This window comes from Leishmania martiniquensis, chromosome 12 (assembly GCF_017916325.1).
Source record: "Leishmania martiniquensis isolate LSCM1 chromosome 12, whole genome shotgun sequence".
Taxonomy (NCBI): domain Eukaryota; phylum Euglenozoa; class Kinetoplastea; order Trypanosomatida; family Trypanosomatidae; genus Leishmania; species Leishmania martiniquensis.
This window is the reverse complement of record NC_090147.1, coordinates 163,895-191,802: the sequence shown is the minus strand read 5'-3', so window position 1 is coordinate 191,802 and position 27,908 is coordinate 163,895. Positions and strand designations below refer to the sequence as shown.

Below are 27,908 nucleotides of genomic sequence, written 5' to 3'. Positions count from 1 at the left end.
GATCTCGCGCTCTTCGCTTCCTCCCTCCCTCTCTGTGTGCGCGCGTGGGGGTAATAGCGCCCCCCTCCCTCCTCCCCTCCGGCACTTCCCCCTTTTTGCCCTGTGTGCTGTATTTGGACATGCCAGTGGCCGTCTGAGTAGCGCTGTGGCTTTACACTCCTCCCCCTTCTTCCTCTCTCTTTCTCTGGAGGCACACGCACACACGCCCACACTCTCACTCGCACGCGGCGGCAAACAAAGCTGCCCCAAGAGAGGGTGCTGTCAGGCCTGTTTTCGGGTGCTCCCGCGAGCTGTTTCGCCGCCCTCCTCCTCTCCCTATTTGCCCCTTCTGTGCGCCAAAGAGAGAGAGGCGAAAGAAGCAATGGCCACCTGTGAGAGTCCGTTCTGTGCCACCACACCACCCTCTCCAGTGCCCTCGACCGCCCACCGATTCGATGCCGCTGGTGGCCGTGCTGCGTCCGTCATGACGGACGCAGCAAGGACGCCGACCGATGCGGCTAAGATGTCGCTCCCGCGCCCGTCCGCGGCGCTGACGGCAGCAAAGGCGATTGGGGGTGCAACTCAAGTCGAGTTTGTGCCGTCGCATCCACATTCCCACCAGCAGCAGCAGCAGCAGCGACAGCCGTGCGCACACGGCTTACTTGACCCGCTCTTCTTGACGGAGATCGACCAAAACGTTCCGTCCCGCAACGACCCCCGCACGTCTCTCTCTGGGGACGCTGCTGGTGCGAGTGCAAAGGGTGCGGCACGCGTCAGCCCGCGCGTGGAGGGTGTGCGCCTGACGCGCGGGAGGCCTATGCGTAGGTCGCGCTCCGCGTTTGATGTGCAACACGAGTGTCGCCTTCGTACGCCGGCGGGCAACGGTATCGGAAGCGGCAAGGCAGCCGACGGCACGCAGGGGCGGCGTCAGCCCTCGTCCTCACCGTCGTCGTCACGCAGAGACACTGCAGACTGCGTGCCGAGCGTTGAGGCCTGTGCGTCGGCAGCTGCGGTGACTGCGGTGGGCAAAGTCATCACCACAGCCGCGGCGAAAGCGGCCGCTGCAGAGGCTAAGCGGAGATTTCCTGCCGAAAAAAGGCGCTCGCTGCTGCCCGCGTGGGTAGCGAGGTGGACATCAACTTCGAGGAAAGAAGCGGCGCCGCCGGCGAGCTCGCGTACGGCGACTCAAAGAGTGGGCGATGTGACCTCTCCAAGCTCCTTTAGCTTCTTGCCCTCGCCGCCCGTGGGTGAGAACGGAGATGCTCCAGAGGTTACCTACGTGCTGGGCTGCAAGAGCGTTCTCCTCCCGGGCGAGAGCGTTGCCACTGCCTCCAGCACCAACTCGTCGACCGTTAGCGTCCACGTCTGCGAATCGCAGGAAGGGGTAGTGGACGAGGTGAAGAGCACTGCTGCTACCAGTATAACGACTGTCAAAGCTGCGGCCAAGCTGCTTGCATCTTTGATCGTGCGGCGAAGCCCGCTCAGCGCGACCTCGCCCTCTTCCACATTTCGCACAACAGACGATGCGACCGATGCGGAGCGGCGGGAGGCGATGGAGCCGCACCCACCCACTATGCCTCCGCCCATCATAGAGGAGGTCTCTGGTCGGGTGGGAAAAGACGTAACCGGCGCATACGACAGCGACATGGGCGACAGGAAGACCATCGCAGTGCGTGCGAGGGGGGAAGCCGACCGACAGCCGAGAACCGCGGACGAAGAGCCGACGCTGCGTACCTCATCCACGAACAGGCACACGCGACACCGACGGTGGCCGGTACGCCTGTTGGCAGTGCCTCTGTGGCTGTGCGACAGCTCAGCTGTGTGCGTCTCGATTTCGAAGGCGTTGTGCGGGGCGGTCGCCTGCTCATGGCCCGCGCTGCTCACGCTGTGCCCGTGCGCTTCCGCACGGACAGAGCAACGCTCCGTCCAGGCACCGCCAACGGTGTCGGCGAGCGAGTCGACAGGGCCGGAGAAACCTGCCAGCCGTCGGCGCCGCCCTTTCGCGTTCACGTCCCCTGCCCTCTACATGTCGCCTCCTCGCTCGTACCGGGCGTACGCGCCACTATCGCTGTCGACCAAAGTGACGACGATGTTATGTTGCACAGAGCGCGATCTCGCCCCACGCCCCTTCCCCGACATCTGCTCGTCCTCCACGTTTGGACAGCACTGTGCAGTGCCACCGTCGCTTAACATAGGCTCGACTATGCCGCCTGTGCCTTTGATGCTGCACCCGGCGCCGCCGCCGCCGCCTCTTGGTGACAGCACGTCTGTTGGGCCGACGTGCGCCGGGCACTTCACCCGGGATGAGTCACCTCCGACTGACGCGGCAAGGGAAAGCACCGTGCCGCCCTCGCGTGATTTGTGGCGTCTCGCGCGGTGCTACGCTCACTTTGAGCGCGCCGTCGAGCAACGCGGCGACGACGGCGTATGGCCAGCTCGCGACTTCAGCTCTCCTCTGGCCTGCAAGTCGGCGAATCTCGTAACGGCCGCTAGCGTAGCTGCAGGAGATACGGAGAGCAGACTGGATGATGACGGCGACGGTGGTGTGGCGCGGCCACTTGCTGCCTTCACTTTTGATTCCACTCCCAGCACTACTGGCGTGCATGCCCCGCCTTCTCCGCGTCTTGCCTCGACCTTTCCCTTCTCCCCCGTGTCGGCTGTCCTTCGCTCCGAGAAGGAGGACGATGTCTTCACCACCGCTGTGATGTGGGCATTGGAACAGATGAGCAACGGGCCTTGAAGATTTTTACCAGCTGTTACGCTCGCCGATCGTTAGTTGCAGCGCACTCCGCGAGAATGACGGTAGACAGATGTCGAGCGCCAGTGGTGCATGGCCCCCGTGGCGCCGCTTATGGCAGGGGGAGAACGGAAAAGGTGGCAGCTGTAGTTGATGTGACCTGACACTGTAGCAAACATTTTTTTTTACTGTCTGTTCTCGACCCACGCGGTCATTAGCGCGAAGCAGCAGTAGCCTGGCTGCCGAGCAGCACACGAAAAGCAGCGAAGACCTGAAGGAGGGGTGGGGGCGATGAAAGAAGCCACACCTCCATGACAGCAAGAAAAAAATGAAAAGAAGCGAATCGAACGAGCACGCGCCACCGATCTCTAGCCGCCACCCTCCCCCCTTCTCTCTTTCTCGAGTGCGTACCACTGGGAACGAAGCACATTCGCGCACGCACACATACATCGTCGTCCTCGCTATGCTTTCGTTTATGGCTATGCAGACACCTGCGTCTCACCTCCCCTCCTCCCCCTCCGTCAACGCCTCTGTGCCTCTTTTTTTTTGTATTATTGCGCGCTGGAGCTGACGGAGTCGCACTTGGCAGGCATACAGCAGCACCTTTTCGCTTTCTCTTTCCTTTATGGTTGTTCATCATTTCATAGAAGGGGCGCTTTCGAGGAAGGAAATTGTTTTGCTGTGGCGTGTGTGTATTTTTTCTTTCTTACTCCCCATTTTGTTCGACAGTGGCAACGGTTGTGTCTTCTGTTCGTGCGGATGCCCTCTCTTTCCTTGTCGTGGGCGTGGCTCCGTGCCCCAGATCCTCTCTCTCACCGAGTCGACTGCTCCTCTCACCTCTGCTGCTGCCTCACTGCTGCGGACGGACTCGCTCGCTCTCCGAGAGGCACCCGGCAACGGTCGAAAAAATGAAAATAAACAAACATAAAAGAACTCAAGGCCGAAACCCTCCTCACAGCAACGAAAGAAAAAACGAAGTGAGAAAGGGGGAGGAGGAGGGAGAGGGGTGGAGCGACGCAGCGCATCGCTCTCGCTCTCTCTCGACACACCGCATACATGTAGGAGTGGAAGTTAATGCTTCTACAGCAGCGGAGGAGGGGGTGGATCACACGGAAGGTGATGCGCACTGCTTGTTTTTCTTGAAACACGGCGTGGCCCTTTCTCTCTCTTTCTCTCCTCCTCCGCCTCCTTTTCGTTCTATTCACTTGTGCGGCGCCCATCCGCCCTCCTTCAACCCTCATTTTCGTTCCCATTTTTTCTTTTTTTTTTGCGTCCGTGTGTAATTTTTTTTTCCTCTTCCCTTTTGCATGTTTGTTTCGCTCGCCCTCCCCTCTTTTTCTTTATGTTTTTCGTCGGGCGTATTGCTCTTCAACCGACACTTACACAATAGAAAAATGTTCGTTTTCTATTGTCCCCCTTTTTTCGATTCTTTTTTTTTCCGCTCGGAGGCTGCGAAGTTGTGTGCTCTGCAGTGCCATAGCTTCTTCTGTTTGCCTGTCGTTTCTGTTTCTGTTTCAATGCACATTTTTTTTATTTTTTCTTCAGTCTCTGTCTGTCTGTCACTCTCTCAAACACACATCTTTTTTTTTGTTTTTGCTCGTCTCGTTTCTGAAAGTAAAGATCGCATACATATGCAGATCCCTTCCCCCCCTCCCACTCCCATTCTTCTCGACCTCCTCTTCTTTCCCTTCACTCTTCCTCCTTTGTCATTGGAACGCTCTGCTCACACTCTTGCCGCCGACCTTTCTGTTCTATTCTGTGTTGCACAGTCACATGCACACACCTATATGTATATATATATATATGTATAATCATAGTAAGAGGTAAGAACGCACTACATGCCCATGCGCACGCTTTTCACCTATTTTTTCCCTTTTCTTCTTTCCGTATCACACCTCTTGTGTGTTTCCTCCCTTCCACGTGCCCGGCATCTCCGGGCCTATTTGGCCGGCACGCCGGCGCCTCCTCCTCTCGCCCCAACGCTTCTCATTTTTTTTTGCGTTCGATGTGTGTTCGTGCCCGAACAGAGTCCCCGACATGTTTTGTCGACTCCGACTTCGGCGCCTTTTCGGCACTTTTGGGTTTTTTTTCTTTACCCCTTTTCGTTCTCGTTGCGTTTCCTCCGGCTGTCGTTGAGAGGGGTGTCTCCATGTGGGCCTTTCCCCTCTCTTCCTCTTCCTCTCTTACTCGCTCCTTTCCAAGGGTGAAACGTACATCAACACGCATGCATACAAGCGGACACATAACAGCTTAATTAATGACTACTCTGCAGCGCCATGCTTTCCACCAGGGAGGAGAGGGGGTCGCGCACGCGTACGGATATTCTTCTGGGTGTCTCGCAATTTTTTTTTTTACATCTTCGCGTATTGATATGTGCACCTTTGCCTGCGCTGTCTGCCCTCCCCCCTCTTTCTCACTTCACTTCTTTTCCTCCACCGTTGCCTTCGCCATTTTTTTCCCTTTCACTTTGTGTGATTCACTTTTCTATCCCTATCCCTATCGTTGCCATTATAATTTTTCGTCCGCCTGTCTCTCTCTCTCGCTGTGTGTGTGTGTGTGTGTCTTCTGGTCGCTGTGGTGGGCACGACACGATCAACTTTGCTCTCGTGGCTTCCCATTTGAGTACTCTTCCCCCCTTCCCCGTTTTCGTTTCTGTACCGTAAGTGTGTTGGGTATTCTCCACCTGGATGTCATCTGCCTGTCTTGTGATCCGTTGTGCACACATCCCCCCAAGCCAGTGTGCGGAGAGGAGGGGGCGGGCGGGCGGGCGGACGTGCCCATAATGAAGGCGGACGGAGCTGATTCGCTGAATCGTACGGCTGCGTTGGTGACGGAGCCCAATACGCTGCCGGCATGTCTCATTTTGCTTGGCGTCCTCTGTGCACCCGCTCGGCTTCGTTTTTTTCTTTCCCCCTTCGTCTCGTCTTCTCCGCGTTCTTCAGGTCGGGCCCAAAGCGGCTGTTGTGTTTCCGTCGCTTCATTTCTTCCGTCTCTCCACCTTCCCCCCTCCCCCCATCTGTCTGTCTGCCTGTCTCCATCTGTGTATGCGGTCGGTTCCAATTTTTCCCTTTCCCTTTCGTTTTTCTTTTCTATGACCTCTCTGCCAATTCGTCATAGTTTGTTGTGTAGCGTATGCCTGAAGCGCTTCCACCCTTTTTTTTGTTGTCGCATGGAGTGGGCTGTGTGTGTGTGTATGTGTGTGCCTCAGCGTAAGTTTGCACGACTCGCCGACTGCATGACCTCTTCGCTTCCCTCTTTTTCTTTTTGCTTTAAGTGTGTGTTTCTGTGCCAGTGTGTGTGTGGCGTATTTTTATCGTGCGAGTTGCGGCTGAGCGGTGCATGAGGCGTCTACACCGCTTTTCTCTCCCCTCTTTCCACCGACTTGACAACGCACTTCTTCTCTGCATCACCTGCGCACTCACAGCTGTACACGTGAGAGAAAGAGGAGCGAGTCATATGATGCAATGAATAGAGCGACCAAGGTTTTTCTGTAGTAGGTGCGTGTGTGTGTGTCTGTGCTCACTACAGAGACTCATACATATGACGACATCCACACACACGCACACACACCCGCATGAGAAAAAAAAAAATGGGCACTGCTACACGAACACGCAATACTTTCTTTCGAAAAATCGATGACGATTTTTTGTTGTATGTGAACCCTCCTCATGCGCCCCATCCCTTCCACAGAAGGCATCCCGAGCGGTGGGCACCCTCTCTTCCCGTGAGCGGCGTGCTTCTCACCCGATAACAGCGCCGCTTTACACTTTGCGTCAGCGGATCCCCTCTCGCCCTCACCCATCCGCTGAAAATGGAAGTCGAAGGGGGGAGGGGAGGGGGAAGGGGAGGGAAAACCAAACGCACACACACACACGGGCATAGCTCACTTCACAGAGAAAGAGCTCCCACCTCACGTGCTTTTCTTTTTTTTCCTTCCTCGCAGCGCATCCGTGCCCGCCCCCTCCCTCTCCCTCTCCCGATCGCCTTCTTTTCGGCGCCCGCGGCTCATGGCAATGCCATCGCATCGTTACCTCGAAGCACGTAGCTGTAAGGGTCCACGAGCAACGCAGCGCGACAAGCGGACACGCCTCGCGAAGAGAAAACAGTGATCAATAGAAAAGGCGCTCATATACACACGTGCGTCAACACACAGACACGTCAAGGCGAGGCGAAACACAGAAAAGAAGCCCTGCGAAAAAGAGAGAGGCGGCGGGAGCGGCAGTGCCGGTGGCGGCGAAGGTGTGAGAAGCAGAGGGAGAATGCCTCGTACGTGTGTGCGCTTCTCTGCATGCATGTGTGCTTGTACGCATGTGATAGCTTTGCGTGAAAGCCGTGCGCTTCCGCCATGCGCCCCTCTCCCTCCCTCTCTCCTTTTCTTTAACTATGCGTGACTTTTAGCTGCGTCATCGCCGAGTGTGCTTTGGTGCTTGACCGATGCCTTTACGGCACCCCACGCCTGCCCCCCCTCCCTCCCTCCCTTCCATCGCTAACGTCAACACACCCTTTTCTTTCCCGACATTAGCTTTCCTGCTGGCGTATGTGCCCTTGGCTACTGGATGTACCTTCAAGGGCAAGAGAGAGGCATCGAGGGAGGGGGATGATGGTAGATGAGCACACTTGCCCACAAACACGAAGGTGCGCATTTTCCACTCGCCCCTTTCCCTTTCCTCTCTCTCTCCCTCTACCTCTCTGTCCGCGAGTGTGCACTTGTGTGTGTGTGTCTGCGTGCGTTTGTTTGCTGCCGCATTTTTCGTCAAAACTGAAGAAAGTATATCTCAACCAAGCGAGCAAAGGGGCGGCCGATGAGGAGCGCATGGGGTAAGCGAGAGCATCAGCAAGCGCGCACGCACACCAGCACAGCCAGCGCTTGCCTCTGTTCGCTCCCCCGCTTTCTTCTCCGCGCCCATTTTGGCTTCCATTCTCGCCTCGGCCCCCTTGGCACATTTCCTTCACGCCCTTCCTCCCCTCCCCCTCCCCCGCACTCCTGTGCAATCGCACACTCATCTTGCTTTGCGTGTGGACTGCGCGCGCGCTCTCTCTCTCATGCGCTTTTTGGTGACATTTCATATTCTTCGACGGGCCCTTTTTCCCATCTCCTCAGCCGTGCGCGTAAGCGTGTGCTTACGTATGTGTATGCGTATCTTGGTACCCTTCTTGTGCAGAGGAGGAGTATCGATGCCACGGAAGCAGTCAGAGGAACGCGTGCTCATGTGCCTGTGTTCATCACTCATCACGCTACCGTAATGTACCTCATTGGTGCTACACCTTCATCCCCTCCCTTTTCTTCACACCCACAAGGGCATGTGATGGTGACGCCCGCTCTTTGTCCTCGTCTCGGGATGCGACAGGCGGGCGATGCGCGGTGACGCCGTGGGCTCTATAATATGGATGAGGCAGGATATATACCGTCCCGCGCCAACCCCCCTCCCCTTCCCCTCTCCCCTTTTTTAATTTGTTTTCCGCACAGCCGCCATCCTCCGCCTCACCTCATCCCTCCCCTGCCTCTCCCCTGCAATGTGGCGACTTCTCTGTGAATGCAGAGGAGCATGAAATATGTATAAATTTATATATATTTCAGAGGCGGCGACAACAGCGCGAGAGCGAACGGAAAAGCGAACACATTTTCTCTTTTTTTTTCGGTGAACGCGAAGTGAAGAGGGAAAAAACGAAAAAAATCGCTCTGTTTCGCTCACGTGTTACCTTTTTTTCCCCCCTCTCCTCTCCTCTTCTGCACCGCCTTCCCCATTTTTGTCCGTTTCCTTTTTTTTTCGTAATGTTTAGTATTAAGTGCTCGCGTCTGGCGGCTGCGTGGAAGAACTCGAAGCAAACGTTCCGTCCTTCCCCCTTTTCGCCCCCTCCTCTTCCTCTCTCTCTGTCTCTGTCTCTGTCTCTGTCTTCCTCTCATGTTCATTCACACGACGGACCTCTCTTACACGTACGTACGCACGTACACTATCGCAGAGGAATAGGTACGCCATGCACCCTGTGTAATGATCCGAGCGAAGAAAAAAAGGATTCCAAGGCGCAAGCGCCATCCGTGTTGTGCAATCGATCAGTGAACGTATGCGTACACACGTGTACGTGTGCACCCCCGCTTTTTTTTTCCATCTTCTACCGCGCTCTCTCTTATGTTTGACCTCATCGTGACCAATGGTACACACACGAGTGCTTCTCCTCCTTCCCCCCTCTCTCATCCTCCTCCTCTGCTTTCACCGGCTCTTCCCCCCTCTTTCCCCCCTCTCCCTTTCTCTGGAGTGATGTGCGCTTTTAGTTCATGTGTGCTCTTCTCCTCTTTTTTCCCTGTTACGTCTCTCTTTCTCTCTCTTCGTTGCTGCCGGCTGTGTGGTGTCACTTGGAATACACACAGATACCCACGCGCACGCCGTCCATTTTCCCTTCCGCTCTTCTTTTCTCCCTCCCCCCTCCTCTCTCGATGAGCTCACGTGCTCACGCCTTCGTCTTTCCTTTTTTTTTTTGCATGCTCTTCCACACCCCTTCCCCCCTTCCCTTTATCCCTTCATTCCTTTCCATGTTCTCTCTCTCTTTTCGCAGTTCAGCGTTCTTTTTTCTTTTTTTCTCTCTTCGTCATGTCATGTGTGGCATGCACACACGCATACGGGCAAGTAAATTAGAGAGAGCGAGCGAGCGCGGGAGGGAACGCAAAAAAAAAGCACTGCTGCTGCTGCGGCTGCGAACGTATGCTCTGCTGCCTTTGATATATATGTGTGTGTATGTATATATAATTTCTTCCTCCCTGTGTGCTCTCTCTCTGTGCTTGAAGCGTTTAGCTCATGGTGCTTTGGGTGCGCTCGCGTGCACATGTGGAAGTCCTTGCCGTGGCGCAGGTGCAGGAGAGGGAGTGGAGGGGGGAGAGGGGGTTGCCACCACCGTCGCTCTCTGTGCCCCCTCCCTTCCCCCTTGTGGCGCATGGCGTACTCGCGTCTGTGCTCAGGGCTTTCGGATCACTGCCTTCTCTGTCAGAGGAGGAGCGAAGAGAGAGAGGGGAGGGATGGGGGTGGTGAGCATGAGCGCAACGCCACCTCGCGTCGTGAGCACAGCCAAGCACACACGCCCGACACACATGCACTGGTATTCGCTACGTGAATGGGCGACAAGGCAAGCAAAACGGCGGGGGCGTTCACAAACCTCGTGAGCGTTACACTCGCAGATGAACAACAAAAAAAGAAGAAGCATCTGTGGCGTGCGTTTCAGAGCCACTGCGGGAAAAAAGAAAACTAAAGTGCAGCCTCACTACAGGCATGTGCGCCACACTGTTCAGCTCTCTCTTGCACATTCACACACGCACACGCACACGCACACGCACACGCCCCCCTCTTTCGACCCCAGCGAAGGAGGCCATGTAGAGCTGCGCTGTCGTCTTTTGGTGTCCATGCAGCGGACGTGAAGCGAACGGGTATCCAGTGGCAAGGGAGCGACTCCAATCATCTCTCTTTCTCTGCATCCCCACTCCATCGCCTCGCCTTGTCGTCCTCTGCGCATGCGGCGGTGCACCTCGATGGTGCTCCTACTTGCCCCCCCCCCCCCCCCACGCACGCACGACACACACAAGGCGAAATCAGCGCGCCAATATCGGGCAAGTGAAGAGGGGGATCGTTTTCGGCGACACACATTCGTATCTGCCGCAGCAACCGAAGGGGCCCCAGTTTAGGAACTGCTGCCTCACCAACGACCACAAGAGAGGGAGCGAGAGGGAGAGGGAGCGCTGCCCGCGTTGGGCAGCACCGCGCTGTGCACTCTGCATTTAAACCCGATGCAGCTTACGCGCGGGCAGTGTTTCTCTTTAGGCAAAGAAGAGGTTTGAGCGTGAAGGCGCAAGAGGGACATCGTAGCGCCAGGGAACTTAAGCAGAGTCGAGGGCTATCGGCTGGCGTGCCTGCCAAGTAACCGCTCTTACCCGGCGAGGGTTGGGTACGCACACCCACACACTCAGCACAGAGTCATCCATAAGGTACCGTTACTGCTTCCACTCACCAAAGCAACAGGCGTGCGCGCGCTTCCGCCATCTGCACCGCGCCCCCCTTCTTGATTGTCTCTACCTGTCGCTCCTGTGTTTTTTTTTGAAACTGCTGTTCGAGAAGCCGCACGCGCTTGGAAGTCGACGCTCACCTGCGCGTGTGCGGCGATATCTCAATCCTTTCCTTGTTTCTCTGCGTAAGCGGCCATCCGCTCTGTCCACACGATCGCCAACGGCAGCGACAACAGCAAAGAAGAGAACGAGAGTGCTCAAGCAAAAAAATATAGCAGCGAGGGAGCTTTCACTCATGATCGACCGTCCTGCCCCCGGCGCTGCTTCCCTTTCCCATCTCTGTCTGTCTGTCTGTTTCTCTCTCTCTGTCTTTGTGTGCATGTTTGGGCCTGCGTGCTCCGTCAGCGCTTCTGAGCGTCGTACATTTCTCCGGGTTATTCTTTTCTGCTTTATTGTCCTAGTCTCTGTTGTCCCTTCGCTTCCCCTTTTTTCGTTTTCGTGCGCGACGTCGCTCTTCTTCGCCGCTTCAGCGATCTTTTCTCGGACGAGTCTGCGTCTTTCCTGCTCTACTCGCGCGTGCGTATCCTCTGTCTCTCCCTTTGTCTCTCTCTTTGTGTGTGTGTGCGCGCGCTTTTCTTCCCGTCTCCCTCTTGTCGGCGGACCAGCGCGTGCCTCTTTGACGCTCTCGGCCTCGCCTGCGCCGGCGCCCCTCCCTCCCACCCCTTCCCTTTATCTCTTTTCTGTTTCGGCTCTTTTTTTTTGAGTGCTGACTGTTTTCCCTTTTATGTCGTTGTTTCACCCTCATTTTCACACCACCTTTTTCGTTTCTTTTCGTCGCCTTCGCCGCGGCGACTCGCACATCTCTCTTGTGCCGGCGGCATTTTCTCTCTCTCTCCCCCTTCCCCTCGGGCGGTGATATCGATCGTTGATTAGCCTCTGCGTTTTCTTCGCTTCGCGTGTTGGCGGGCGAGGGCCCTGCACATACACCACACACACACACGTGTATTTGTTTTTCAAACACGGTTTCCGCTGCTTTCCTTGACTCGCGTGCTGCGTATTACTGCTGCCGTGACCGACTCCTCCTCACTCATCTCTGTCCGCCGCCCCTCCCCTTTGCCACCACCCGCTTCCCCCCTTCTCAATCTCTGTGCAGTGAGCTGCTATTCGTCGGTTGAGACCGCCTCTCATATATTCTTTCGTCTGTGTCCTGCTCCTGCTCCTCTTTCACGCACTACCCTAGACATACGTCCCCCCTCCTGCCTCTCCTCCAACGCACGCGCCTATACCTTTACACAGCGCGCGACGCGAACACTCCCGGGTGGCCACAGAATAGGTGCTGTAGCCAGCGCGCCTTGCGTTCCTATCTGTGGTATACCCACGACGGCCCTGTTTGGTCTCTTTTTTCTTGCTGCTGCACCTCCGCATCGACTCCTATTCAGTTCGCCAGCCCCCGTCGTGTGTGCGCGTGGGCTGTGCACGGGGCCGGTGCCCGCCGTCCTCCATCCCTCCCCATTTCCTGCGGAGGTTTTCCCTTTTATCCTTTGCTTCCATCGGCAACCCTCTCGACGTGACGTGAACATTCTCATTAAAGCTGAACCCCTCCCCTCCCCTTACTCGCCGTCTCGCGTCCGCCGCTCTCCTTTCCTTTTCTTGTTCCACTTCGTCTCGGTTAGCATTGTCCTCCCCCCTTCCCCCTTTCCCCCACTACCCAGCCTATTCCTCACACCTCTGTCTTTCTATACACGCTGTGTGTTCGGTGGCCTCTCCCATTACCGCCCCTCTCCCCCCTCTCCCATTTGCTCTCCGCCTCCTCCTCATTTTTTTATTGTTGTTGGGTGTGGGTGCGGGTTCTCGGCCTTGCCCGTGTGCCGCTGTGACGTCGCACAGCCGCAGCGTAAATCACCTCCTCATTTCGTTTCCTCTCTGGACGCCCGCACGTCTCTGTACTTTTCTGCGATATTTGCCGCCCGCTCGCATCGCTACCCTCCTTCCCCTTTTCCGTCCCACCCGCGCCTCCCCCTCTCCTCCTCTGCGTTTCTTTTTTCTTTTTTTTTGTTTCCTGCGCGTTTTCGTTCGCGCAGCGCATTCTGAAGAGAAGAAAACAAAGAAAGGGGGAAAACAAAAAAAGAGGGGAAAAACTTCCGTTGACTCTGCTCGTCATTCACCATTCGGTGCCGCTTCTATCGTTACGACCGCTGCTTCGGCTACGTGCTCGCGTTCTCGTGTGCTTTTTTTCCGTCAGCGTGGGCTTATACACCACTGCTGGCCAACGGAGGAGAAGAGAGGGGAGGGGTGCCGAGCGAGCCGCGTTGTGCACGCTGCCTCACGCGTTTTACAACCACAGGTATATCAGAGGAAGATTCCCCGCCCCCTTCAGAATTGGACGTGATCAGAGGCCCTCAGCTCGTCGTCGCACCTCCCTTGCGTCGGCGCAGCACATTTGTTTTTATTCGCTTTCTCCGCGCGCTATCTGTCTCTACCCTATTCTGCGCTGAAGTGTGTTGGCACCGCGGTAATGGGTGGGCGCATCGCTGCAAGCCGATTTTTCTCTCCCACTGTTTTTTTTTCTTTTCGCGGCGGAATGCATTCATGCCGCACCCCTTCAGCAGCCGTGGTGGGGACCGCGTACGGCTCGCAGGGAGACAGCAGGCCCACAATGTCGCCTTCATGCGCCATGGAAGCCGAAGGGCCGCTTACAGGCACGCCCACTGCCGCCGCACCGGTGGGACCCTTGCCCATCGCCAGCGCCTTCATTGCCCCTCCCCTGGCATGCGCGCCTGAAGCCCATAGCTCCGCCGGTGCGGGTCACCGCCGTGTCGTCGCTCCTCCCATCTGCACCGCTGCGTCGTTCATGCAGCCCACGTCGTGCACGCTGTCACCACGGCAACTGCGCAAGCCGGCACTCCGGCCCACAACCATGAGTATCGCTCCGCACCCATCTCAGCGAAACGGTAGCGACAGCAGCGAGGATTTCCTGGCCGTGCACACCGCACTACCGCCAAAGCTGTCGCCGTCTCCGGGCGCGGAAGCTCGGAGTCTGTCGAACGAGTACTCCTCCGCATACAACGCATCGCTGCCTTCCTGTGGTGCTGTTAGCGGGGGCGTCGAGCCTCAGCATCGGTGCATGCGCCCCTCGCCGTGTCTGCCACAGGGCGTGCTAACGGCTTTAGCGGAGTCGAGGACTGCGACCTCGCCCCCTTCCGCTCCGAGTCACGAAGGCGCCGCTGTTGTCTGTGAAGCCGACGAAATCTTCGCGCGTGCGCCTGCTGTGGCCGTGCCCGCCTCAATGGCGAGCCTAGCCTCTACGGAGTCATCGACCAGGCATGCACAGGCGTCTCCGTTCCCACCACTACCTGCCGCTGAACCGACTCTTTCCCCGCATGATCCCCTGCCCGGCAGGGGCAGCGAGGGGAACACGAGCCCCGGTTGCCGCTGCAGCATGAACATCCCGTCTTCACGACGAGCGCGCAGCTCTTTCGCGCGTCGTCCGTCGGCGCCAGGACGTTGTGTTGTGGCGCACGGCCCGGCACAGGGGACTGGGCAGGGGCTGGTGCACCGCCTCCGGTCTGCAAGCGCACCGCCGCACACGGTCGTCCACGAGCTGCTGTCGACAAGGCGTACAGCAGAGCCGGCTATGCCTGTTGCGCTTCCCGCAGCACTTCGTCTTGCATCGTATCTCTCTGGCCCGAGCATGCAAGGCTTCTTGTCCCCCAACGAAGACGGCGCCGACAGCACCAAAGGTAGCGCCACAACAACGTCTGAAGCGCCATTAATGCTGCCAGACACCCGTCGAGTCACCGTGTTCTCCGGCACAGCTGCAGTCACCACCAGGACCACGGCAACCGCCACGCCTCACACGTCGCCTTCGCTGCCTGCGACACAGCGCCGCCGCAGCGCCTCTGTCCCAGTGCGAGACACATGCAGTTTCTCACGGAAGACGGGCGGGTCGGTATGCGCGTGTCTCGCTGCTGTCGAGGCAGAGCCGCTGCCCAAACGGTCAGAGTCACTTCCCCACGGGCTATATGCTCCGTCCTCAGCGACCGCCAGCGAAGTGCGGAGCCGTTGGGACGAGGACAGCGCAGAGGCCCCTTTTACGGCGGCGACAACGGCGACGGGGTCAGCGAACTTGCTGCTGATGGCGCCAGCCGTGAGCGTGCGAAGAGAGGACCTCGCTTGGTTTCTGTCGCCTTTCCGTGATGTCGACGCTCAAAGCTACCTCGCGGCAGCTCCGCTGCACCTCCACGCTAGCCTCGTCGCCGAATGTGCCAGGGCCATGCGTGCCGTGCGGCGACAAGAGGTGTGGGCGCAGCACACCACCGCCGGCCGCGAAGAGCTGCAACGACAGGTGGTGGCGCGCATCTTTGCGAAGCGCTTTAATCGAGCAGAGGGGATACTCGAGGATGCCCCGACGCGGCGACGATGTTTGGCGGCACCGTGGCCCAAGCAGGAGCTGCTTTCCGACCATACTGTCCTTGTCTCCGGCGATCGCATGAACCGCGCCCAATCTGCTGCTGCTGCGAACATTCCGCCATCGCAAGGTTTCTTCCTCCAACGGACGCGCTCACCAGCGGCCTTCACGAGGTGCAGGCGTGGCACGCCGGAGCTGCCGGAGGAACGTGCGATGGAGAACGCTCGCTTGGAGGCGGCTGGCGATGTGCGTGCTGTGGCTGCCGTGGAATCATGTGTGGCGAGGGAAGCTACCGTGGGCAGCGTGACCGTGGAAGCGTCAGAGTGGGCACAGCCGCAGCGGTGGGGTAGTGGAATCGAGGCGAGGGCGGCAGCGCTGCTGCCCCCAGGCTTGTTGCGGTCTCGCTTCTCTGAGGATTCCTCAAGCTGTTCCCTGTCTTACGAAGCGGCATTGCTGACGGCAGCGCAGGAGATGTTGAGGTAGGCGGTGCCGGCGTACAGCAGTCGCCAACGCACGGGGAGGAGCGCGCGGGCTCGCATATGGGGATGGGGCGGTGATGTCACGCCAGTGGGACTGATAACAGGAAGAAAAGGGGTCTACGCCATGCGCAGATACCGTCGCAGGTGTCGCGCTTGCAAGCTGGCCGCCACTTGGACATGAGCTTCGATGCGCATGCACCCGATCGATGTGCCTGCGTGTCTTCCCTTCTTTTTCTTCTGTGTTGTGCACTGGACTGCAATTCGTATCGTCAGTGGAGGGGAAGCGGAGAGGGGGGAGAGGACTCGTTCGCTCGGGGTGGGTGGGTTCTTCTGCTGGCAGAGTTGAATGGGGGGGCACACTGTGTGTCCGTGTGCGTGGATGCTCGCGATGGGACGCGCCCTCTCTTTTCGCATGACCAAACGCGTCAGCTTCACCGCCTTGTCATCGGTGCTCCCCTCCTCCTCCTCCATCTCCCCACAGGACGACCTTTCCGCCTCACCTTCCCCCTCCCTCGCCTTGGGCGGTAGCGGCAGCGCCCACCGTTCATCATGCCACGGCTCATGTGCTGTCCCCACCGCCATCTTTTGGCCACATCGCTGGCGCTGACGGCTCGCACCTTTTTTGGGGCTTTCCTCCTCTTAACCCAAATATGTCTTCTCCGAAGTGCACGGAGGCCAACACCTCCATGTGTTTGCCGTCCTCTCCATTAGGAATGCGCTCTCTCGCGTCTCGCCCGCTGGCTGCACTTCAGGTGCACACACGCACACACACGCATGCAAACATACGTGTGCGTGTGTATGCCGATCAGCGCAGGGGTAGTCGCTGACACGCGGCTGCGTCAAAGCACTACAGAGAAGAAAGCACCGACGCCCCAGTGCAGGGTTTCCTTCATGACTAAGGACGTCTCCATGTGCGTGTTACCTCCATCTCCACATCGACCTTAAGTACATCCCAGCCAGCCTTTTCGACCTCGCTGGCGCCTGCGCGCTCTCATGGTGCTCGATGAAGACGCGCGTGCACGTGGTTGCCAAGGTGTGCCACCGCCATCCCTCCCATTTTCGCGTCGCGGTTCCTTACGTAAAAGTGCCTTTTCCTTTTCTGTGGTGCTTCGCATGACTCCGTCGGCGCCGACACGTGTGTTGAAGTTGATCGGTCGGGAGCCTTTTGTGTGTGCGTGCATGCGTATGTGTGTGTTCGCTACAACATGTCACTGCGGGTGCGTCCAGGCTGTGGTGGCCGCAACACACACACATACAAAAAAAACGGATGCAGCCGCTTCGTGTGCAGGCATGTTGTGGCGTGTGTGCGTGTGCGTGCACGCGATCAGATTGATGCGTCAGCGGAGTCTGGTCACCTCCCATTCGCCCCCATTTTTTCTCTTTTCCACACCCCGAGAAAAAGCGCCGTCCCCTCCCATCCCTTCGCGTGAGCGAGACGGAGACGTCACCCTGTGGGGGTGGCGGGTGGGGGATGGGGGCTCTGTCTCTCCTCCTCCTTCTACCCATCCGTTCGTATGCAACACCGCGAGCGCGCGTGGGTCTCGGGTGTAGACGCCCCCCTCCCCTCCGAGACGAGGACTAACGGAGAGTGGTGAGCAGCAACAACGCGGCAGAAAAAGAAATTATCGTGTGTTTCTATGGCTGCGGTAAACTCAAAGGAAAGGGGCACCGCTGACGGCATGAAGCGATCGCCTTGCCCTCACCGCCACACGGTGCCGTAAATCGGCAGTCGCGAACCGTCATTCACCCGTATACGCACTCCATAGGCGACGAGCGATGCCTCTTGTGGACATGCACCCGCGCGCACGGATGGACCCGAGCGTGGTCTACGGGCGCGGCTTCTCACCTCGATGCAACCGTGCTCCCAGACCCACACTCAAGCCTCTCCAGTCTTCATGCCCGTTTTTTCCATTTTTGCTCACCGATTCTGCGCATCTTTCCCGTCTCGCTCCTCCTCACCGACCACCACCGCCACCGCCAACGGACCTCTCTCCCATCTTGTACCTTCCCGTCACACCGGACTCTCTGCAGCCTCCCACGGCTCTCGCCACCGCCTCTGGTGCTACTGACAGAAAATATAGAGAAGCCGCGCATTCGCCGCGCGCGCGTAGAGCATCGCGGCTGCCACTAAGGCTGTCTTTTTTCAGTTTGTGTCCTTGCGTTCGCCGCATATCGCTTTGCCCCGTCAGCTCAACCCACCCAGACAGAGGTGCATATACGCACGAATCCACACATATATATATATATATGTGTGTGTGTAAACCTTTTAGAAGCGCCAAGTGCACGCAGATAACCACTAAACACACACGTTGTCCTCCTTCCTCCTCTTCCTCTCTTTAACACGCGCACACCCACGCCCAAAGTGCTTTTACGCGACTGCCCACGCGCGGACAGCAGCTGCTCCACTTTTTTTTTTCACATATACCGCTTGACGCCCCCGCCCTTCCCCCCACTTACACGGCTGCTCCCTCACCACTCATCGTGTGTTACTGACCGAATGCTGAACGGCGATTGCTTCGCTAATATGAGTGCACCGGCGCCAGCCAACACCGCTAAGGGGTCGACGACGACAAAGCGCTCGATACCCGCACGTCTGCCGCATCGCCCCATCTCTCCGTCGTCGAGCTCTCCTCTGCAGAAAAGGTCGGCGATGTCCTCGTCATCCGTGGCGTCGCTCGCCTCGCAACGCGGGAAGGCGCTTACTGCGACGCGCCCCCTCACAGCAACGCGGTCTTCCGTGGCGCCAGTGCTTTCTCACGCCGCGAACACGAAGGGTCTCGAGGCGTATCTCCCTCGTCTTCAGGCCGCTGCGAACCGCGCCTGTCCAGCGGCGCCGTCCAAAGCACCACCGCCACTGCGGGGGGGAAGCATGAAAGCACCGTGTTTACGGTCATCACCCGTGAAAGCATCAATAGCCGCCGGTGCAGCCGAAGCTAGTGCTCGCGCCGCGTGCTCTAGAAGCGATCATGTCACCTCCCCGATGCGGGGGGGTGTTGCTCTCGGCGCCTCTCGGCATCGCGCAAACTGGAGCCTGGAGAGACCAGTGGAGGAGAGGGACATGGACGATAGCCCACAGGAACGGTCGCCGATGCGCCCGCTCGCGGGCCTGCCGCAGCGCACTCAGGAGCTGTGCGAGGAGCTCATCACGCTCGACTCTCTTGTCAAAGTGGACGAAGACTTCTTTAGCGCACAGGCAGCAATGGAGTCGCATGTACTGGAGCTTTTGCGGCTGTGGCGTGAGGCCGAACTGGCAGGCGACTCGCGAGATGGAAGCCGGCGGCCCTCTGGTGTTTACAGTGCCGCTACTGCGTCCGCCCCGTCAGCGGACACGCAGTCAGGTGACGCGGTGAACAGCAGCAGCGGCGGGGGAACGCAGCGTGTCTTGCAGGACTGCAAGGAAGCGCGTGACCGCATCGCTCTCTTGGCGGAGTTGCACGAGGAGCTGGCGGAGCTGGAGGAGCAACATTGCGGGCTGCAGCGACGCTACGTGGTGGAGAAGTCGCCGCTGTCGGCGCTACATGAGCTGTGCGCGCGGCTGGACGAAGAGGATGAGGAAGCGCTCGTGGACGACGCGGATACGTGCAGCGCCGAAGGTGCGGAGCGGGCTGCTGTGGGCACCCATAGAGATGCCCGATCGAAGATACGACCAAGGCAAGGGCGCGATGTTGCGCGGGCCGGTCTGGCCGCCTGCCGACTTCTCGCCGATCGGCTGCACTCTCGTTGTACGATGATCAGCGACCGTCTGACAGACGAGCTGTTGTGGACGCGGTCCGAGATGGCGCGACATGAGTGGGCCGCGTTGCAGGCGTTGACTCCCCTAACCCAAATGGACCGTGTGACGTCCCTCGACGCGCGAGATGACAACCCCATCACCAATACCTCAGCAAGCCGTACCACGTCGCTCTTCTTGCCGACTGGGGCGGTGTCAGCGGTGAGGCGAGGTGGGAAGGACAGCGCTGGCCTGGCCGCCAACAGCAATGCGAATCGCTTTAGCGAAGGGGTGGGAAGCGCTCGTGACGGTGATGGCAGCAAGTCGGACCGCTCAGCGGCGGCGACCGAGCCGCGCGAGTCCTTTGTCCTTCGCGTACACGTACCGGTCTTCGCATCCGCCACACCGCCTACCTTGGCGGCCTCATCAGCTGACCGGTCGACGTTCTCGGAAGGTTCGCCGGACACCACAGCGCGTGGCACGCCCGGCGCTAGCGGTGACGGCCTTCTTTCCGTTGGCTCAGCCGAACGGATGCGAAGGCGGTCGAGCGGTGGTGCGCAGGCGCCCTCTAATGGGCCGACGGTCACCGTCTCCGTCATCGCAACGCCTACCCGCTACGCACTTGTGCAGTTGTACGAGTGCTGCCGTGAGGGTCTCGCCGCAATGCTCACTCGGCTCTGCACGCTGCGTGCCCGGCGCTCCAGGGAGGTGGAGCTCCTCCGCCAAGAGCAGAGCGCGATGGACGTTTACGATCCCGCCGCGGACGACATTGCTGAGCGGTGTGCGGTGCTGCTGCGCTACGTGGAGCAACTGGACGAGTGGTCTGCAGAGGTGTTGCAGATGGACCAAGAGCTCCATGAGCGGGTGAAGCTGCCGTCGGATGCTGCCCTGCAGACCTACGAGCGGCTGCGTACCCAGCTGCTGGAGGTACTGAAGCAGAGGCTGGAGGATGATGAGGATCACGACAAGGAACAGGACGTCGCAAGGGCGGATGCCGAGGAAAACGGTGACGAAGCAGTTGACAGAGACGACAGCAACGGCGAGCTGCACGCATGGCAAGCCGAGGATGGTGAGGGAAATGGCGGTGGCCAGCGCCGGGTGCCAGGCTCTGTTGGTGACGATCGAGCGCATCGAGGGACTCAGCCGCCTGTGAAAGCGTCGTCCGGCGCGGCACGACCCACCGCCCTGCCGCGTGCCTCCGCGGAGTTCCTTGTGATGCTCGAGGAGCTCTTGCAAGACCAGGAAGCCGCTCGCAAGCGCCTCCCCGCCACCTCTCCAGGCTTCTCTGGCGACATGTCCTGCCTCGAGCGGGAGCTGGACACCGATGAGCACCATCGAAAGGGTAATCAACCGAGCGGAGAGGCATCGGTGCTCGAGCGGGGGCCGTTGGCAGCGGAGGGGCTCGACGAGGGTGCTAGCGCGCTGACCGACGTGGGGGCCACGCCAGAGGCGGAGCACCTGAGGATCCCGTTCGAGGCTCACTCATGCGTCACAATATCGACCGTGACGACCGGCAACGCGAGCGCGAGTGAGGCGGGGGACACTAACACCGGTGGACCGAGCGTTGGCGTCGACGCCAGTCACCTCGCTGGCCGCCGCCGTCAACGTGATGATGGCGAGGACACGACCGGAGGGGATCCTTCGCATGCTGCGCTGCCCGACACCGCTGAGAACAAATGTGCGCATCTCTCAGATCCTGCCGCTGCAGACGCACCGCTGTGCGAGATGACGGTGCATGTCTCCTCAACCTCCTGCTCTGAGTCGGGAGAGGTGCTTGTGGAGGGGGCGGAATCAGGGCAGAGTGTGACCCACACTGAGGGGGAAGCGCGCAGACTGCTGCACGTGGCGCGAGACGGACGTGGCGACAGCAATGCCGACGCCTCTGACTTCGATGTCGATGACGACTCACAGAGCAGCGGGAAGGGTGACAATTCTGCCCACACACATCAGCCTCAGCGGTACGCTCTCGGTAGTGGGAGTGGGCTCGGCGAGGGACTTCGCGCCTTCTTCTCCGCCGTCGTGCGCCGCGCGATGAACTTCGATGACAGCGATGACGACGCTGACGAAGCGAAGGGAGCGACACCTCTTCAAGAGCGGCAGCCGGGAAGCACATCGCCGCCACCTTCGCACAAGCGCGCCCGTCGTGAGTAGTACGCCATGATGCGTCACAGTAGTAGTGCTCACTACTCTGTAGTCATCTGGCGAATTTCTGTTGGGGTGTCGTGGTGAAAGGTGGCATGACAGACAAAGATTGGGGCGAGGGTGGGGACAAATAGGGTTGTGCGCGAGCGGTCGCGGGTGAGCGTCTCAACCTCTGAGGCTTCCCCCTCCCCCTTTCTCCACCGCCTCGCTGCGTCCTTCTGTCGTCTCTCCACCTTCCACAGCGCGACTCAAAGACGCCCCACTTCGGCACCTCTCTCTCCTTTTGTGCGCACGTGCGTGTGATGATGCCGTCACCGTCCATAACGTTGTGCGCTTCGGTTGCCGATGGTCGCTGCTGTGCTTTTTTTTTCCTTCGCTGGTGTGCGTGCCCGAGAGCGCACGCGCGTTGTCTCTCTCTCTCTTTTTCTATTACTCTTTTTTTTCGTCGGTGAACTGCGCTTGTGTGGCGTCGTTGGCGGGGAGGGGGGAGAGAGGGAAGGGGGAGAGGGGGGAGGGCTGCCTCGGCCCCCCCCCTTCCCTCTCTCCCTCCCATTTCAGGTGTGTTTTTGTCTTCAGGTTTGCTTATTTGTACCCCGATTTGATCGTCGCCAAGGGAGAGGGGCGCTGACTGACCCGCCAACTCACACACACACACACACCTATGCGTGTGTGTGTGTGCCGATGCCCCCCCCCCCCACCTCGAGAGAGGGTGAAGGTGGGGGGAGAGGGTGACGCTTAAAGGCAGCTTTCTCTTCTCGTTTGTGTCACCAGCGCTTGTCTGTAAGCTTTTTTTTTTCGTGTGCTGTCTGCATGCATGGTTGTTGTCGGCATCTCTTCTCCTCGTGCTTCTCCTCCCCCCGCTCCCACTGCCCTCTGCCCATTTCCCCTCCGCCACGGGCAACTGACACCGCTGCTGGCGCACTCTTCCCCCCTCCCTCTGGCTCCGCTTCTCTGAGGCGCGTTGGGACATCTCACGCCAGCGAGTGCACGTGCACTGACATCTACGCAACGTGAGCTTCGACGGTGATGCAGAAGGTGGCGTAGGGAAAGCAGAGTAGACGAAGCCCTTGACCCGACAGTCTGAAGGGTGTCCCCTCCCCCTCTGCATTGCGCTCGGCTGCCGGATACGAGTTCACGGCCGCACGCTCTTCAAAGACCTCTGCTCCGTCATCGTTGTTGCTGAGGCGCGTGTGGTCTTGATGACTGCCCGCACAACACGCTCACGTGCGTAGAGAGGGCATTCGCAGCTGCGCTACACCCGAGGACGCCGGCCATGATAGCGTCCCTGCTGCGCCGTCTCGCTCGTCCACGTCTCTCTACCTTCTCACGACTTTCCCTCCTCGTATCTGTTGCGTACCGTTCTGCCACCTACTCAACCACGGGCCCTGCGCATACGCGCGCACTGCGAAGTGGCACGACACTGTTCAGCACACCCACCGCCTCCCCCCTTTCCTCCCCTCCATGAAGCGGAGGGTGCTTCGGGCGCACGCTAATAAGCGGTGCCTGCGCATCTTATCCGCCTCGCACCTCATCCACGCCTCCTATGCCCCTTCGTCCTCCGCGGTCAGTGGCGACCGCGGCTACGCTATCTTGTGCGACGCTTCGTTCCTGCGAGCGGTGCTCTTGTCGTACTGGCAGGCCAACGCGCCCGCCATGTGGCGCGAGGCGCGCCGCCGCAAGCTGCGCAAGGCTGCGGCGACAGCCATCGAAGACGACGTCACGCGCACGGGCGACCGATCAGCCCTTCCAGCGCCATCGACGACGGACAGGATCACGGCGTCCACGGTGTCCAGCATGGCACGGCTGCCGTTTGGCGACGTACCGGCGCTCTCCCCTGGGGCCTTCCTCGCGGGGCTGTTGTTCGATGCGTTTCAGAGCGGCGGCGCTGGCCCGGCTGCAAGCGGGACTTCTACCGCCGCCGAGGCCGCCTTGGCCTCGACGTTTCACTGCTACTGCTTGCCGGAGACGATGGCGGCCCTCCACCGCATGCGGGAGCTCGCCTCGGCCCTGGCGGCCTCGAGTGCCGCCGGCGCCTCGCCGGTGGGGGCGCAGAAGAGGAGCAGCGCCGATTCGAAGCGGCAGAGGTCGTCCACTCCACCGCTATCATCGGCCACGTCGCCGCACTCGGAGCAGCGCCGTGGGAGGAGCGCTACGGAGGCGTGGCTAGGTGCGTCATTCGGCAAGCTGACCGTCATGGACGACAGCAGCGGCGGCGGCGGCGGTGGTGCGCATCGGCACGTCGGGCCGTTTCCCTCCTCTACTGCCTTTCCGCTCACATTCCAGGAGGTGCCGGCGGTGGTGGTCAACCACCTGCTAAGCCGAATCACGCTGATTCAATTAGAGGAGCAGCATCGATGGCACAGCGTCTCAGGCGATAGCCGCCAAGCGAGCGGGCCGACGGAGAAGGCAGCCAGTACCTCTCTACCCATGCGTAACGAGTCCAGGGCCATTGGGGAGTTTATGGCTGCCAACGACACCCTACTTGGCCGCCGCCCACGTGAGGGCATAGACGCCCTTGACGCCTCTGCGTGTGACCTGAGTTCGCTGCGGCTCGTCTCGATGCCGTTGTTCAGCGACCGGAACTTTTCGATGCTCTCTTCACAGAGCGCAGCGGCCAAGCGCCGCCGCCGAAAGCATCGGAAGGCTTCTGGCAGCGGCGATAATGTGGGCAAATCACATCACCCCACCACGGAGAACGCATCGGTTGCACGGACGCAAGAGGTCGGAGGAGACGGTGCCGATGCTGCCTTCTCCACTGCATCCCGCCCATTTTCTCCTCGCGCGTTCTTTGTGGCGACGCAGAGCCATGACGTGCGACGCCGTCTCGCCGCCGTGACGCCGCTGCTGCGCTTGACCACGAACCCCGATGCGCTTTGGATCGAGCAACGCGGAACGGCGTACCACTATGATGAGGAAGGCACCGAGGGTAGGCGACCACGTGAAGGCAGCAGGGCGGCGAGCGGGCAACCCTCATCGTCTGCGGCTGCCGCACCGTCCTCGTGGAGCGGCCTGCGAAGCAGTGAGCCCCGGTCGGCACGGGTTGCGGGCTACTCTCGCGCGCCCGCCTCTCCGCATGCACCTGCGACTGCGGTGACTGTGGTTGCAGCCGCGCCGCAGCTTTCACGGGCCGACGTTGCCTTTATGAGGTGCCTCGGCGCTGCGTCTGAGGTGGCGTTGCCTGGAAAGGTCTCTCATCATCTGCACCAGCAATCCAAGCTGAGTGCGTCTCCCGCGACTGGCAACAAGGCGAGCGGCATAGCATCGGCAGATCGCAAGCGGCGCCGCCAGAAGGGGCAGAATCCGCTCTCTATGAAGAAGAAACGGAGGCGTGAGGTGTTCCGCGCCAACTGAGTCGCATGATGACCGTTTCCATGGTGCTGGTCACGAACTTCCGCTCGCTCCGCCTCTGCCACCTCATCAGCCTATACACTTGCCCGGTACGTGCCTTGGCGTTATGGTGAAGATCTAATGTATTGACGTGGGACGGCGGTAGCCGTTCCCCCCTCCCTTCCTCCTCCTGCGATTCCTCTCAGCGTAGGCACAGCCATCGCGACGAGGTTACCCGGGAAAAGCGGCGACGGCGCAGGACTTGTCGGTGATGAGCGCCAGGGGAGGGAAGGGGAAAGGGGTGGGTGGTTGGGGAAGGCTCAGCGACGCATCTGCGGGGCCTTATGCAAAGCAGCAGCTGCCGTTCCTCACGTAACGGCGGCATTCACTGAAACTGAGACCAATGACGCCAGGTGTGCGTCTATAAATATATAAATATATCTATCTATATCTGTGTGTGTGTGTGTGTTGATTTCTAAGGCAGAGGACCCGGAGAATCGGTCATGCGCATGACTTCCCCGCTGCGACATCAGATAGAGGCGGCGGCGGGCTCACGCCTCCCGGCGCAGGATGCGCGAAGAAAAGAGGTTGGCAGGCGGAAAGCGGCACGGCGCACTTGGCTGGCCGGCCTCTGTCAGTGGTAACATGGAGCGGCCTGCTGGCAGTCGCTCGTTCCCCTCGTCATACGGCGCCATCAGCGTCTTCCCCTCTTTGTTCTCTCTCGCCGATGGGCTCGCCTTCCTCTGCGACTGGTATGCGTCTGTGCGCGTCTCTTCTCCTCTTTCCTCCTGCCCCGCCCCCCCTCCTCCAAGCGTGCACACACAAGGAGAACGGTAAGATAAAAGCTAAAGAGACCCGCACGGCAAGTCAGTGAGAAAGTCCGTCCGGTGTGTCGAGCGTCTGCTGCACATGCGGAGGCGATCCCCTTCGGCCCTCCTCCCTTTCCTCTCTCTCTCTTCGTTCCTCCCTTCGCCTCGCCCACTTGCCCCTTGAAGTGATGCCAGTCCCACCCGTCTCCAGCTCCGCCACGGCCACCACCTGTGATGGCGGTTCTGCCACCGCTCCTGTTGCCGGTCGTGTGCGCAATGCGGGATCTCTGAGGGCCTCGGTTCGCTTCAACGATGCTCTCGGCATGCTGTGGTATGCGCTGCTCTTGGTGCGGGAGTCTCACAAAGAGCAGCAGCGCCAGTTGACCTGGAGCGGCGTCAAGCGCGCCATGGAGGATGGGTTGCTTGGGAAGGAGACGAAGGTGGCTGTCGAGGGCGCGTGGAGGAGTAGCGGAGACGCCGGCGCCAATAGTAGCAGCGATTCTAAAGGCAACACCCGCGCCGCCATCGCTGGCGTCTCGCCTTCGACCTCGGCCACTGCCTCAACGTTGACCGCGGCACGGTGGGAAACCTGCGACTTCGACAGCTGGGGACACGTGGACTGGACGCTGCTTGCTGCCCACGTCTACGCGTTGACGGGAGAGCTTTACAGCGCTCGCGCACTTCACCGAGTCGTCGCGGAGGACATTTATACGGCAGCGCACAAGAGTGATCGAGAGGCGATGCGCGCGGCGTACGCGTGGCAGCATGCCGAAATGTTACACTTTTACGCCAAGGAGGCGCAAGAAGAGGAGGGGTGTGCGGCGGCGACTCCGCTGCAGACGACGTTTACCATCAGCGGAAGTACCACCGGCGACAGCAGGCTGGGAGGCGTGCTGCAAGCAGACTCTTCCTCGGCTCCCTCTTTGTCGAAAGCCGGGACCCACTCGGAAGGCTTTCCTGCTACGACTGCCATACAAGGCACAGCATCCTCTTGGGGCGACTCAAGAAAAGCCGGCGCTAGTGACGCGTCGCCATTGCCTTCTGCGCGTTCTGACGCACAGACGTCTTCGCTGGCGCCGTCGCTGTGGGCCAGTGCTTCGGCGATGTCGCAAGCGCCCGCCCAATCTCTCCCTGCAAGCCCTCCTCCGGGCGCAGCGACGCAGGTGGTGATGGGTGGGGCAATTATGGATGGGCGCATGGCCTGCGCGAGAGGCTCTTCGCCAACTCCTTCCTTGCGCGACACCAACGCCGTAGAGCGGCATGCAGCCGACAGCGCGGGCAGGGCAGTGGCGCCGACCGACGGAGAGCCGATGGCGCTACCGCCGGGCGCGGAGCAGTGCTCCAGCCGCGCAGCTGCCGACCATACCGCAACTACCCCCGGAGAGTCGCGGAGGACAGGCTTGGCGCAGAAGAGCGACCGCGTCGCGTTCCCTTCAACGCCGCTGTTCGACCCCGACCCTCTCGATGCGCCATGGTACGCGCTCTGGTGCTCCTTGCCCTCTCCGCAGGCCCGCGCGCAGCTGCACGTGCTGCGCTACGCCACCCCGTTGCCTCTCGAGGACTTCTCCTCGCTGCTAGAGCAGTTCTTCCTCGTGGACGGGGCGGATGACTTTCTGTCCCCGGTGCACGCGGCCACCATCATGGAGTTCGCCGGCGTCCGCTCAGGCCCGTACAACACCATCGTCCACTCCCCGCTGAGCCTCGCCGAGGTGCGTCGCTACATCTCAGAGAGCCACCGCCACTACGCGCGTGCAGCCATGATGGCGCATACGAACCACGCAGGGGGCGCTGCCAGAGTCGAGGCGACCTCTCGGCTTCGGCCCGGCACACCACCGCTAGACACTGGGTCGGCGCCGGCCACATCCTTCAAAGTCGGGGCCTCGCACGCGGTCGGCAGCGGCAGCGGTTTCGTGGCGGCGTCGGCGACGACATCTACGAAGGCTGAGTATCGAGGCTTGCGGCGTGGAGGAGTTCCGCCGGCAGGCGCACTCGGCAACAGCGTCCGCTCGCTCCTGGACAGCACCGCGAGCAGTGAGAAACGCGTGCTGACACTGGCCGAGTTGGAGCGCAGCATTTGGCACGTGGCTGCCAACTGTGCCGTTTTCAACGCTCCTGAGTCCCGCTACCCTCGCACGGCACGGCACTTCGCGGCGTCGTGCATCGCGATCATGACGCGGTATTGCGAGAAGCAGCTGGCCGTCTTCTACACGAACTGACGTCTTTGCCCACACATCGTGTGTCCACGGGTAAAGCGCAGCACATGCGAATGGACGGCGAACGTTCGAGCTGTTTTCAGTGTAGCTGTGTGCTCGGGTATCTGCGACCGACGGC

At 59.9% G+C, this 27,908-nt stretch overlaps 5 protein-coding genes across 5 annotated transcripts; all 5 read left to right on the top strand.

The window, feature by feature from the left end:
• Positions 1 to 361: 361 nt before the first annotated feature.
• Positions 362 to 2,719, top strand: LSCM1_07855 (uncharacterized protein; the record flags this gene model as incomplete). The annotated part of the gene is made up of 1 exon (XM_067325210.1): positions 362 to 2,719. One exon carries the CDS (start codon positions 362 to 364, stop codon positions 2,717 to 2,719), a length of 2,358 nt encoding a protein of 785 aa, XP_067180423.1.
• Positions 2,720 to 13,359: 10,640 nt separating this feature from the next.
• LSCM1_07854 (uncharacterized protein) lies at positions 13,360 to 15,594 on the top strand (the record flags this gene model as incomplete). Its single annotated transcript, XM_067325209.1, has 1 exon — positions 13,360 to 15,594. One exon carries the CDS (start codon positions 13,360 to 13,362, stop codon positions 15,592 to 15,594), a length of 2,235 nt encoding a protein of 744 aa, XP_067180422.1.
• Positions 15,595 to 18,087: 2,493 nt separating this feature from the next.
• On the top strand, positions 18,088 to 21,450 carry LSCM1_07853 (uncharacterized protein; the record flags this gene model as incomplete). The annotated part of the gene is made up of 1 exon (XM_067325208.1): positions 18,088 to 21,450. The coding sequence occupies one exon, from the start codon at positions 18,088 to 18,090 to the stop codon at positions 21,448 to 21,450; it is 3,363 nt and encodes a 1,120-aa protein (XP_067180421.1).
• A 1,452-nt stretch (positions 21,451 to 22,902) lies between these two features.
• On the top strand, positions 22,903 to 24,792 carry LSCM1_07852 (uncharacterized protein; the record flags this gene model as incomplete). The annotated part of the gene is made up of 1 exon (XM_067325207.1): positions 22,903 to 24,792. One exon carries the CDS (start codon positions 22,903 to 22,905, stop codon positions 24,790 to 24,792), a length of 1,890 nt encoding a protein of 629 aa, XP_067180420.1.
• Positions 24,793 to 25,765: 973 nt separating this feature from the next.
• LSCM1_07851 (uncharacterized protein) lies at positions 25,766 to 27,793 on the top strand (the record flags this gene model as incomplete). The annotated part of the gene is made up of 1 exon (XM_067325206.1): positions 25,766 to 27,793. One exon carries the CDS (start codon positions 25,766 to 25,768, stop codon positions 27,791 to 27,793), a length of 2,028 nt encoding a protein of 675 aa, XP_067180419.1.
• Positions 27,794 to 27,908: the final 115 nt, after the last annotated feature.